This window comes from Crocodylus siamensis, chromosome 4 (assembly GCF_052110815.1).
Source record: "Crocodylus siamensis isolate JL-2025a chromosome 4, ASM5211081v1, whole genome shotgun sequence".
NCBI lineage: Eukaryota > Metazoa > Chordata > Crocodylia > Crocodylidae > Crocodylus > Crocodylus siamensis.
In genome coordinates, this window is record NC_143398.1 from 130,989,578 (window position 1) to 131,002,808 (window position 13,231).

Consider the following 13,231-nt stretch of genomic DNA (forward strand, 5'->3'; position numbering starts at 1 on the left):
CAGTGCTAGCTCAGGTGGGTTCGTCACCTTTTGTATCCACTCCCTGCTTGCCTAAAGAGAGGTAGATAGCAGCTTTCAGACCAGGGGTGGGCAAAATGCGGCCTGCGGACCAGATGCGGCCCGCCAGCATCTGGTCCGCAGGGCCCCTAAAATTTTAGAAAATTAATATTTATCTTCCCCTGGCTGCCTATCATGCGGCCCTCGATGGCTTGCCAAAACTCAGCAAGCAGCCCTCCACCCAAAAGAATTGCCCGTCCCTGCTTTAGATACTTCCTGTTATTATAGTACTAGTGAAGTGAATAGCCCCAGCAGGGGAGTAATCAGTTCTTATCTCTGTGAGTTCTTACCTCTGTGTGCCCCCACCCCCCATGGGCTTGTAGAGCAACAGATGTATTTGCTCCTAGGAAGTAGAAAATGTTACTAAGCTGCCTGTTTGACTTCATTTTACCTGTCTTGGGCCATTCTTATCTTTCTAACACATTAACTTTTTTTTTTAAAGTAAAGGGCCAGATCATCTGCTGATATCCATCCACATAGACCTGATTCTAAAAATATTGAATAGGATCTTCCAAATTCCACTGGCCTTTTTGAAAAGTTAATTCTCTAATCTTAATGGTTGATAGTGTTGGCATGGATCTGGAGCAGCAATCCAGTCAGCTTGGTTGTGCACAGGATAAAAACTGATTCCAGAAGATAACAAACTTGACTTTTCATTTGGAAGTGTCTGGAGATATTAGTGTGCTGAACAGTCATTCCATAGTCTTTAGAGCTTGGGGATTGGTTTTGAAATAACATTACTAATTTGTGTTTTATCTGCAACATCTAAATTAAGATTGGAAAAAGAAAGGAAAAAAGGTTAAATAATTTTATGCCTTGGTTTTTGTGACAAAATGCAGTCTCTTGGAAGGAATGTTTGATTTGGATAATGTTCTGCTTAGTATTTTAATTTACTGTTTTCAAATGTGATTTACATAACTGTGAGCTTAAGGCATCAATGATTTACTGTTCTTCACAAACAATTTGGAATCCATTTAGGGTAGAATAATGTTTGAGTTATAGACTGATATTGCAGTATAACTTTTCATCCTGTCATGCCAGATGTACTCCTTCACAGGGTTTGTGTGCATCCTACAGTGACACTTACATAACTTATTTGAAAATACAGCCATTTCAAAGTTCAGGGCATCTACATCCTATCACAGGTGACTGTAGAAATCCTAGCAGTTGAGGAATGAATTACTATGCTGCCTGTTGAGCAGATATTACCCTCCCTAGAGGCTAGAGACAGAAAACACCTATTTAGGTCATTGGGTGTGTCATTCTGCCAAGGCTAAAGCTGTTTTTCCTTCTTGTCTTTGGTTCCTTACCATAGTACATGTCAAAAGTACGTTACATGCTTCCCTAATGTTACCTCTCTATGTAATCAATTACTTTAATTGCCACTTAGGTATTCTTCCATGACTAAGAAGAGGTGGAGTAGTCTGTCCAGTTACAAATAGAAGCTGTTTTCCAACCCACGTTTTCTGATGAGACCCATGTAATAGAAAAATTTGAGAGCCTTTGTCCTAAAGCTTAATTTATTTTGTTTTTTCCAAGTGAAAGGGTTTCCTTTATTTCTTTTCAGAGGCAGTTTCCATCTGAGAGGGTCTCTACATTATGCTTTTTGCCAAAATAATTGTACTTAATGCTTCTTCCAGAGGGGCTGTTAGCATAGATGGAGCGCTGGGTACCTATCTGTTTTAACTATGAGGCTGCATGTACTTCTAACAGACATTGCCCTTGCCACTTCTGTAACATCAAAGTTCATTCCATGTGGTACCATGGGCCAGTTCCTCATTAGGAATTGTTCCAGGTCCTGAAATGGTTTTCTTTAAGCTACCAAGCTGTATGAGGTATCAAAAGTTGTCCTATTTCCAAATAGTGTGGTTTTTATAATGGCTTCCTCCTGGTGCTTCCCAATGAAGATGGGACTTTAATGTGCCGTAGAGGTCTCTCATCTGAATATTTAAACACAATATTTACATATACCTAAAAATATTTATGAAAAAATGGATGCGGATAAAAAGATTCCAAAACCTTATCACAAATAACTGGCATACAATAATCCACTATCACCATCAAAACACAAGGTATTTTTGTGATATCTAACTTATTTTGGAACCAAATCAAAAGAAAAAAAAAGATGGCCTCAATAGTGATGGTAGGAGTTAAGGGAAGATGCAAAAAGGGAGGACAAGGAAGCAAATTTATTGCCATCCTGACTGCTGTATTTATACTAGAATTAGAACTTGATTACTTTTTTCTTTTTATAATAATAAAGGTATACCAAAGCTAATGTAAATGCTTCATTTACATGTTATGAGCTGTCTTGATCTTCTTAGGATGCAGTAAAAAAGTTACCATTTTCTAAAGTTACTCCAAGAGGTATGTCAGCTAACCAGCTTCTTCCTGAACTTTAAAGCAGGAAATGCGTGTGGTGATGGTGTGTTTAAACGTTTTTTTCCCTTCTTTGTAATGCTTTCATGAAATAAAATGGATGTGACCATTTCTCTCAGTATTTGCTCATATTTCCCTCTTCAATTCATGCATTCTTCTAAAATAATGGTAAAATATCCTGGATTTTGGCTAGGCATTGGTAATTAAGCAGTTGACATCCTTCCAGTTTTGTGTGGTGAACTTCCTACTGATACCAGATTTTCCACTCTTGTTCTCAAAAATCACATTTGCTTTTAGGTGCTGGTCCCTGTTCCCAGCAGTGCAGGGATACGGGAGCTAGTTTTATTTGCTCCTGCTTTGTTGGATACCAGCTTCAGTCTGATGGTGTCACTTGTGAAGGTAAAGGAAACAAAACTGCTTTCTTCTTTTTTTGGGAGGGAAGGTGGGGAAAAAGGGGTGAGACAGACCAAGACAGAACATACTTGTGCTGGGAAGGGAAGGAGCCAGGGGGCAATGAGAAGCTGATTTAGGCAGGGTGGGGTAACATGGGGACAACAGATGGTAAGAGAGCAGATGGAGGGCTGGAAGGCAGGAGAAATCAAGTTTGTTGTAGGTGGGAAAGTAGCAATATAAGCATCCATTTTCTTTTGTAGTAGTAGTAGACAGATGTTTGTATAAAATATAGAATCTCATAGTAGCTCATTTGCTGTTTGCGGACACAGAGAGGAGCTAAAAATTTGAGGCAGATGTGAGTGCTTACCTCTTTAGTGGGGGAGAGAGAGTCTACAGGACAACTTGCCTCCAGATATTTAAGGAACAGCACTGACTCTTGACCCTGTTTCTTCCCAGTGATTTCAAGCCTTTTATACTGGCTGTTTAATCTTTTCTACTCTGGTTATTTTAGATGTTAATGAGTGTATCACTGGGGCACACAGCTGTGGGATTGGACAAACTTGCATCAATACCCTGGGATCCTTCCGCTGTCAGCGTGACACGAGTTGTGGAACTGGTTATGAACTGACTGATGAAAGTCTCTGCAAAGGTATGTCATAGACTGTGAGCCTGGGTCAGATCATGAAACTGACCTTTACCAGAACAGAATCCTAAATAATTCATTGCACCTAAATAATTCTGCTAGCAGAAGTTGCTAGTTTACCAGCAGCCTAAACTATTAAAACAAAACAAACACAAACCCCACAACCCCTTCTCCTGCCTTCTTCCTCCCCAAAATAACCCAAATTTTAGAGTCAGTAATTTTGTAATTATTTCTTAAAACATATTTTTTTCAAGACTTCATATCAGTTTTTATGGTTTTTAATTTTTGTGGCTTTTATTGTGGTTATTTCTCAAGAACTTTCCATACTGTTTTTGTTTTTTGAAAGTCTTGTGACTTTTTAACCTTATTTTTGCTTCATGTAGGACTGCTTAATTAATAACTCTCTGGTACTTTTCCTCTATTCATATTCCTAGACCAGATCTAATTTTTATGTAATCTAAATCCTTAGCTTTGCTAACATTAATATATACTTATGAATATATATATTTATGAGAAACTATTTTTTTTTCTTAATACTGCTTTGGGAAATAGCATGCAACACTTTCCTTCTTCACAGAAGCATAACTGCTCAGCAAACCCAATGTGATATGGATGGCTCCAATGTGAAAAATCCTTCTCTTTATGATTAAAAAATGTAAGCTACTGTACACACAGTACTTACAAAGCACTTGGAGTAGACCTCAATATGCTCCCTCTCAAGTCAATGGAAAAATTGTCATATGTTTTTGTAATCATCATGAGTAATCAAGTAGAAAATGTTCCACTTGATTTTCTACAGTATTAGAATTATATTGATTTTATCCCTGTTAAGTACCTGTGCATGCTACAGCCTATAAAGTTAAAAAAGGCCTCACAGGTATTATTTAATGTGAGGAAAGCGATTGTCATTGTTATTATCTACACTTTCTGGATGAGAGAACTGAATCAGGACTTTATTGAAGTCATGTTACATCTATAGGAACAATTTTCTCAGCATTATAGCATTTTAATTCTTTCTGCCCTCATCTGTATTTCCACAGAAGTATAACATTTGCTTAGAAATTCCTGCTTTTTTTAAATTGCTTCAAAGAGATGTTATCCCGTGAGAAATATAGGGGCTGAAAACAGGCATCTTTGGTCTCAGTTTTTATTTGGGGAAAAATTCCCATTAATGTCAATGATATGAATTATGATTTACAGTAAACCCTTTGTGTATACCACACTCTATAAAGTGAACATAAATTACATTTAATCATATTTTAAACTTGAGTGATATAAAGCGCAGGGGTGACTGGTGCCTCCTGAGTCGGGGGGGGGGGCACAATAGGTGGGTGGGTCCAGGGGTGGGCCACAGGCCCCATATCTCTCTGTGGCTTAGTGCTTCCCTCCCCCTCAACAGACCGCCACCCTACATGGCAAAAAAACTGCACTGTCTTAAGTGGTGCTGAGTTGGGGACCAATCTCAGGGGGAGTATGTGCCCCCCGTGTCCCTTCTACCAGTCGCCTGTGTAAAGGGGCCTCTATATAACATGAGAATTAAGTACATTGAGCTTACCCTAGTGCCCCTGCCAGACATGCAGGTAAAAGCACTATGGAATCTGATGGGTGAGCCCTACAGTTGTGCTTCCTGCCATGCCACACATGCATGGCAGGAGATGTGACTGTGGGAATGCACATCATATACCGTCACACTTTACTGCCGGTGCAGAAGGAGCCTGGAATCACAATCCCAGGCTCCCCCTGCACAGGCAAGTACAAAGCTTTCTGAGCTGGGGGCCTCCTCAGCTGTCAGGGCTTCTGGCTGTGGAGGTACTTCTGCAGCTGGGAGCCCAGGTCAGCTAACAGGCCTCCCAGCTGCAGAAGTGCATGGTGTGCCCCTGCACCTAGAAGTCCAGATCAGCAATGGGCTCCCAGCCGTGGGTCTGCATGGTATGTTCCCCTAGCTGGGAGCCTGGATCAGCTGATGGGGCTCCTAACCACAGGTGCACACCTGGTCTTGTGTTCAATTAATGGCATGATAGGAACTAGCCACCAAGTTTTTACACATTTTTGATTGAATATGTGAATGTTTGATTGAATGCCAGATTAAAATTTAAGATGTGATTAATTGGTTAATCTTGTCTTAAGTCTAACATTTGGTAGGGTGTCCTGAAGTATGACATCAGGATACAGTTTCTGACTCAGCAGATCACTAGAGCTTTGACATGATTGACTTCAGAGTTAAGCATGTGTATATGCGCTTTTTTAGAAAATACTGCTTCAAACATTATAGCAATATTGCAGGAATTTGAAGCAAGACTGCAGTAAGTGGAAGTCTGCTGCCTATTTCTGTAAGATTCAGTTAAAAACATTTGGCCAAAGTTATGCCCAATGCATCTGCATTGGACTGAATGGGGGTGCACCTGGGATGAATTTGGCCTATAGTTTTTTAACTATGTCTCTTTTATTAAATGTAATGAAAGCTTCTTTTTTCCTGTAAAACTCCTGCTAACAATCTTTTTTTGTGATGTACCAGATATTGACGAATGTGAGACTGGTACTCATAACTGCCCCCCCGATTTTATCTGTCAGAATACTCCAGGATCTTTCCGTTGCCGTCCCAAGCTACAGTGCATGAGTGGGTTTATACAAGATGCACTAGGCAACTGTATCGGTAAGAAAGACACTGTCATTTTAATAAATTCATAGTTTTGCATGCAGGCCAAAAGGCTGTTTTACCAAGTCAGTTCTGAATCTCCCACTGCTGATGTACTTGCTGTTGTATTATAGCATTTTTTTGTTTCCACTGAAGGCAGGATTTTTTTCCTTTTAGTGTAAGACTTTCAAAAGAAGTTGTAGGTATGTCCGTTCCAAAGGGCAATAGGCAGTGCCATACTGTAATGCATCATATTGTGTGAACAAGCTACCTTCCCAACTGGAGGTAATGTTCAGGGCTGCGTGTACCAATAATCTCTTTTGAAATGCAGTATCTAGTGTTGGACATGCAGCATGATACTGAAACAAGTCTACTACTGTTTTCTGGGAGGCAGCACATATAGAACAAGTGTGGCATGTCTTAATACAGAACTGTCTAGCAGCATATGTGAGCAATATAGGCATGCACTAACAGACCTAAGTGTATCGGTTCCATTTTCAGTAGAAACGTTGGGTACATTGGAACCTAATTTCCATTGGCTTTCAACAAATCTTGGGCTTCTAGCTGTTGAAACATCATTGAAAATTTTAGTTGAAGTATTTTTTTGGGTTTTATTTTGGTTTTACTTACATTCCTCTAAAATAGGATTTTTAAAACTTCACTTTGGGGCTCTCTTTCTACCCATTGCACTGTGGAGTCCTGAGTTGCCTGCCTGGTATTAAAATAGCCTTTATACTGGAATTCAGTTTTGCTGATATCTGCAAATGACGAATACTCAACTCTATAGAACAGGCCTTAGTTTCCGAAGGCATCTGCCATTTATTTTTCAGTGATGAGAGAATTTTGTCTCTTCAAATTTTTGTAAACCAGATCAAGAATTTAACCATGTGATGTCATGATTAATAGAGTTAATTATAATTAACTATGGAGTGAGGCTTAATTTTAAAGACTGAACAGAAACTTGGGTTAGTATCTTGCCTCCTAGTTTACTCTGTAGACCCTAGAAATCCTAACATAATTAAATTTGTGTGCATATATGTGTATGCCCATGCATTTGTGTATGAAGAATCATTAGTTTTAAGCAAACTCTAAAGAGATTTGCCTGATATGTCCTACAAATTTATCTGTCCTTCCCTTGACAAGCTGCTGCCAAGTCCCAAGTTACCTTTATATTACTCTGACAATACAACATGTTTTGGACTGGTGGAACTTGGTGAGCAACATTTTCAGGCCCCCATTTTCCCATCACCCTCCCCTCCTGTATTGAAATCTGATACTTAAAACATTGACGTTGAAAACAAAATGATTGTTAGTGCAAAATTGTACTCCATAAATAAAGATCACTTAGGGCTGGTGGATAACCTTGCCTTTAAAAGTTAATCTCTGACATATGTAGGGTTAGATATTCAGGTTTTACTTCGAGTGGCTGTATTGACATCTGTGGACCTACACCAATTGAACCAGCTGTGGATCTGGAGAGTTTCTGAAACAGCTTAATGCATTGTGGTTTTGTTTGTTTTTTAACCTATGCATCACAATACTGCACTGCATTGTACTGAGGGAGAAAGAGGGGGTGGGCAGCTTCCCACCTTTTTAATATCTTCCTTTTTCCAAGGTGGAAATAGCTTCCACCTGATTTCTTTCTATGATTAGGTGACAGGCTTTGTGGATGTGGGGAGAGCAGTGGATGTGATATATCTTGACTTCAGCAAGGCTTTTGGCACTGTCTTTCATGATAATCTCCTTAAATTAAGGAAATACAGACTAGAAGAAAATACTGTAATATGGATACAAAACTGGTTGAATCCTTGTGCTCTCAGTGAGTACTCATCAATGTCTCAATGTGTAGGTTGGAGGAGGTATCAAGTAGGATTTCCAGGGGTCTGTCCCGGGTTCAGTATTGTTTAATATATTCATTAGTGATTTGGACAGTGGGCTGGAAAGTGTGCTCAGAAAATTTGTGGGTGACACAAGTTGGGTAGAGTTGCAGACACTCCAGAGCATAAGATCTAGAAGGATCTGGATAAACTGGTGAACTAGTCTGCAAGCAATAAGATAAAATTCAGCAAGGACAAATTCAAACTCCTACACTTGGAATTGAATAACTGAATCCATAAATAGACTGGGGAATGACTTGCTACGCTGCAGTACTGCAGAGAAGGACCTGGGGTCTACAGAGGACCATAAGATGAATATGAGCCAATAGCATTATCTTGTTGCAAAAAAAAAGCCAACAGGATATTGGGCTGTATTAACAGGAATGTCACTAGCAAATTAAGGGAAGTGATTTTTCCACTCCATAAAACACTAAGGAGACCTCACCTGGAGCACTGTGTCCAGTTTTGTGCTCCACACTTCAAGAAAGATATGGGCAGATTTGAAAGAGTCTAGTCAAGAGTGACAAAGTGATAAGATACCTGGGAAGCATAACTTATGGGGAAAGGCTGAAAGAAGTAGAATCATTTTGTTTGGAAAAGAGAAGCCTGAGGGGGGAATTTGGTAACAGCCTTCAAGTAACTGAAAGGCAATTAGAGCCATAGAGAAAGCCCAAATCCATCCTCTCTCTATGGGACAGAATTAGGAGCGATGGCCTCAAGCTGCGGTAGATGAAATTTAGGCTGAAGATCAAGAAACTGAGGGTGGTCAAGAATTGGAAAAGGCTACCTAGAGAAAATATAGAGCAGGCTTGTTCAACATGTGGGCTGCCATGCAGCCCGCCAAGCCATTTTCTGAGGCCTGCGGTGCTGCGACGGGAAATTAAAGTAAACACTGTTTACTTTCGTTCCCACCCCTTGTCCCTCCCCCAGCCCCTCAGCAGCTTCCTAATGACTGCTGAAGGGCTGGGGAAGGGACAAGGTTCCCACACGCACCGCGTCAGCTTGACGTTGCCAACACGGCGTGTGCGGGAAGAGGAGTAGCCATTTGCCGCTCGGGACAGGATGAGCCCAGCCGGAGCAGCAGGGGCTCAGCTGCACTTTCCCCTGCCTGCACCGGTCAGTCCCGAGCGGCACCCGGCTCTGCCACCACTTCTGCTGGCTGGTGCCGACCCGGGCGGGCTCCTCCCATTCCCCGCAGCACGTGGGAAGCTGGCTTCAGCCGCATGCTGCTCCGGATGCGACGGACCCAGCCGGGTCGGCACCGGCCAGGAAAAGCAGCACGCAGCTGAAGTCAGCTTCCCACTTACTGCTGGAGACGGGAGGAGCCCGGCCGGGTCGGCACCGGCCAGCATAGGCGGCGGCGGAGCCGGGTGCCGCTCGGGACGGGACGAGTCTGGCCGGAGCGGCAGAGGCTGAGCTGCGTCTCCCCCCTGCCTGCACCGGTCAGTCCCGAGCCGCACCCGGCTCCGCCGCCGCTTCTGCTGGCCGGTGCCGACCCGGCCAGGCTCCTCCCGTCCCCAGCGGCACGTGGGAAGCCAGCACTGGGGGGCCTCGGCAGGCGGGGTCCTGGCGTCACCTCTGCGGGACGAGGCGGCGGGAGCCGGTGTCTGCCGGACCCCGCGCTCCGGGCTCGCGGCGCTGAGGCCATCAGCGCTGCGCGTGCGGGTGGCCGGGCACCACGGTGAGCGGGGCCGTGCCGGCGGGTGGGTGAGGGGCTGCGATGCAGCGGCCGCCTTGCTCCGGCCCCCTCCGGCAGCACCGGCTCATGGGGCTGCACTGCTCCGGGGATGGGGATGTGGAGCTGTTTATTTCTCCGCTTCAGTCTCTGGGGCAGTAGCTGCCTGGACGCAGACTGGTTCCCTCCTGCCCCTGCCCACCAGCAGCTACCATGAACCTTGCAGTAACAGGCAGGTGCAGTAGGGCTACACGGGCAGGGTCTCTCTGGCCCAGGACAGAGGGTGTTTGAATATGGCTTGCTGGGTGATAAAAAGTTCATGATCCAGCCCCATATTCAAATAGCTGGACACCCCTGCTGTAGACCCTCCAACCCTAGACATTTTCAAGAGCAGGTTGAACAGAGACTTGGCTGGCGTGGTTTAGTCCGGCACAATCCTGCCTTGAGGAGAGGGCTGTACTAGACTTCATGAGGTCCCTTTCGTTCATACTTTCCTATGTTGCTTCTATCTGTAAGGGCTTCAATTGGGACCTGGCTAAAGGGCCTGGCGGTGTTCTGTCTCCACAGGAAAGTAAGGTGTGTAGGGGTGGGACAGGGCATAGTAGCATATGTTATAGGAATGGCACATTTGACCTTTTCCTAGAGCAGCAGTAGCATGTATTTTTAGGAGGGCTCTGCCAGTCTCACTCTTAATCATCCTGTCTTAAACCAGATACTGTGCTTTATGCCACTGCAGGTAAAAAGCAGTATTAGCACCTCCATTCTTCTCTTTCTGTGGATCAGCTTTTAGTTGCATCTTTTTTAATTTGGGGGAACACTATTAGAAGTAAAAACAGGAGTAATGCATCCAACTCTCACTGATTTCCAGTAGAATTTGGTACCTACTTTCTTTTTTATCTTTGCAAATCACTTCAGTTTGCACAGCTAAATAGCTGTAAATGTCTCTTTAGTTTCCCAAGGGTACAGGGAGAATGTCCTGCCACAAAGTATCTGTAAAGCGAGGATTACTTTCATCACTTGGATATTTATACTATTGTAGATATTAATGAGTGCCTCAGCACCAACATGCCATGTCCAGTTGGGCAGATATGCATTAACACCGATGGCTCGTATACCTGCCAGAGGATCACACCAAACTGTGGCCGTGGTTATCATCTCAATGAGGATGGAATGAGATGTGTAGGTAAGCTATAGATACAGATCAAAACTGTTAAATGCATCAGGGAGAGGAGAAGATGTTCACATATTTACTTTTTAACTCAACCTTGTTCTCAGCATTCCATCCAAGCCTTTCTTCTATCTATTCCTATAGCTCTCTCTTGACCTTTATCTTCCTTCATGTTGCCCCTACAGGTGATGGTCTGTGAGCAATCTCTCATGCTTCCTTCTTTCAGTGATCCTTTTGAACTGTAGTCATATACTGGAATAATTCAATTTGAGTGAAATGTACCCTACTGCCGAAAACCAGCTCACTTGCTCCTACAAAATGTCCTACTTGAGTGTTGCATAAGTTATCAAAATAAGGTTTAAGGGAATCTTAGAGAAGCCTTGTGCTAGTCTTTAGATTAGGGGTGAATGTAATCCTTAGATTGTAAAGGCAAGTACTTGTGTGTGCTCTAAACTTTTAAAAACCCATTGGGGCAGTTCTGAGATGGTGCGAACTGTCATAGCTTCAGTGATTTAGGTAATCTGGGGCCAATTCTACCAGGTTAAGATCTCTCCCATGGATACCTAATGTGGTATATAAACATAATTCTACATAGCACTTCTTTCATATAATGTGCTTTCTTTTTTTTTGTCCCTGACTCCCCCCTCCCACTTTTATAACATGTATAGCAACATGGGGGTCAAGAGATACCATGTGCTGTAAGACTACTTTACATGGAATTGACAGAGGCATAAGAATGCAGCCAGCTGCTCAGGGAAGCTACAACACACAGGGGCAGCAGCAATTTCTGGCTGCTGCTGTGCACTGGCAGCATTTTTCTGCTCATACCCCAAAGTTGGTGCCCAGGGCCGCTGCCCCATTTGCCCCACCCTAGTTCTGCTACTGCTCATTGATTTAGATCCAGTTCTCTTTGAAGTGCAGTGGAGTCTTGCCATTGATTTTGAGGCATGCACGCAGTAGTGTTTCGCAGATACTAATGAATGAAGCCTCACAATTTATCTCTATGTGAAGCAGATATGTTTTTTTTGTGGCGGGGGAGGGAGGCTGGTAGGCCTACATTTTCAGTTAACTGCATATTTTTGAATGGTCAAAGATTATAGAATTTTTACAAAAAAATACATTTTTTTGTTTTAGTTTTCTTGACAAAAATTTGATTTTTTTAAAGTTGTTTTTGACTCATTTCTTCATGGACAATTTGTGCTTTTTCTGTGTCTTATTTAGACCTATTGGTAGTTCTTTTTTTTTACAATATTTGACCAGTCAACTAACCAAACTTTATTTGACTGGTCAAATACCCAACCCTAGTATTTTTATACTTATCTTACAGATGGGCAAGCTGAGGTAGGAAAAAAGGTCATACAAAGGCAATACTTTACTCCCACTACTTGAGACCATCTTTTTGCTCATTTCTCTCTCACTCTCACTCTTTTTCCCCTTAGATACAGATGAATGTTCATCATCCAACCAGCCATGTGGAGAAGGACATGTTTGTATAAATGCCCCTGGCAGTTACCGCTGTGACTGCAGATCAGGCTACTCATTTGATGCCATCAGTAGAACTTGTGTTGGTAAGTTGCATTCTCTGAGAAGATTGTTTCATAGCTTTAAATATATATATAAATAAATAGCTGTTTTATAAAAGCATCACTTTATTAGTTTTGTCACCAAGGTTTCATCTGAATGTGCATGATTTGCTGGAGTCCACCATGTATTAGACTTGCTGATACTTCAAAGGAAACTGTAGTTATATAACTTAAAATGCAATACAGTTAAAAGGTAAGATCATAAAACAGTGTGTAGTTGTTTTTAGGGTGCTTTTACTCTGCATCTAAAGCAAAAACGTCCCTTTGGAAGAACACAGCAGTCTTCTCGTGTTTATGTCTAATTCAATTACATACAACAACATGCTGAATATAAACCAGTGCTGCCTCTAAAGTAACATTCTGAGCACTTCATTCATTTTCCAACATAAAATGGAAATCTAAAAAATTGAAATAAAATTTCTGTGACCAGAAAAACTCCTTCACTGGAGTGCCCCCATAAAGGCAACTGGTACCAAAGTCTGTATCTATATTTATCATTGCAGACATCAACGAGTGCAGGCGCTACCCTGGACGCCTTTGTGGTCACAAATGTGAGAACACTCCTGGATCCTATTACTGCACCTGTACCATGGGCTTCAAACTTTCTATTGACAGCAGGTCATGTGAAGGTAAAGAGACAAATCTACATGGGCTAACTAGCTGAAAACAATGTTCATTGTTTGTTATTTTTGCTATTCCTATTTGATTTCTCTGTTCTAGGCTTCAAGGGCTAAATTGTAATGGCTTAAGGAATTGTTTTCGCTATAGTCATTTTCAAGGTGAAATATAAACAATGTCATCATAACCCCTCCTCTCCCTAC

General features: G+C 42.3%; 1 protein-coding gene across 2 annotated transcripts in view; it reads left to right on the plus strand.

Moving 5' to 3' along the window:
* Window positions 1–13,231, plus strand: part of FBLN1 (fibulin 1) — a 128,391-nt gene that overhangs the window by 49,131 nt on the left and 66,029 nt on the right. For both annotated transcript variants that reach the window (XM_090043803.1, XM_090043802.1), the window contains exons 6-11: window positions 2,734–2,835; window positions 3,341–3,478; window positions 5,988–6,125; window positions 10,699–10,842; window positions 12,267–12,395; window positions 12,914–13,039. In XM_090043803.1, coding sequence (XP_089899929.1) covers window positions 2,734–2,835; window positions 3,341–3,478; window positions 5,988–6,125; window positions 10,699–10,842; window positions 12,267–12,395; window positions 12,914–13,039 — 777 coding nt within the window. The remainder of the gene's footprint in view (window positions 1–2,733; window positions 2,836–3,340; window positions 3,479–5,987; window positions 6,126–10,698; window positions 10,843–12,266; window positions 12,396–12,913; window positions 13,040–13,231) is intronic.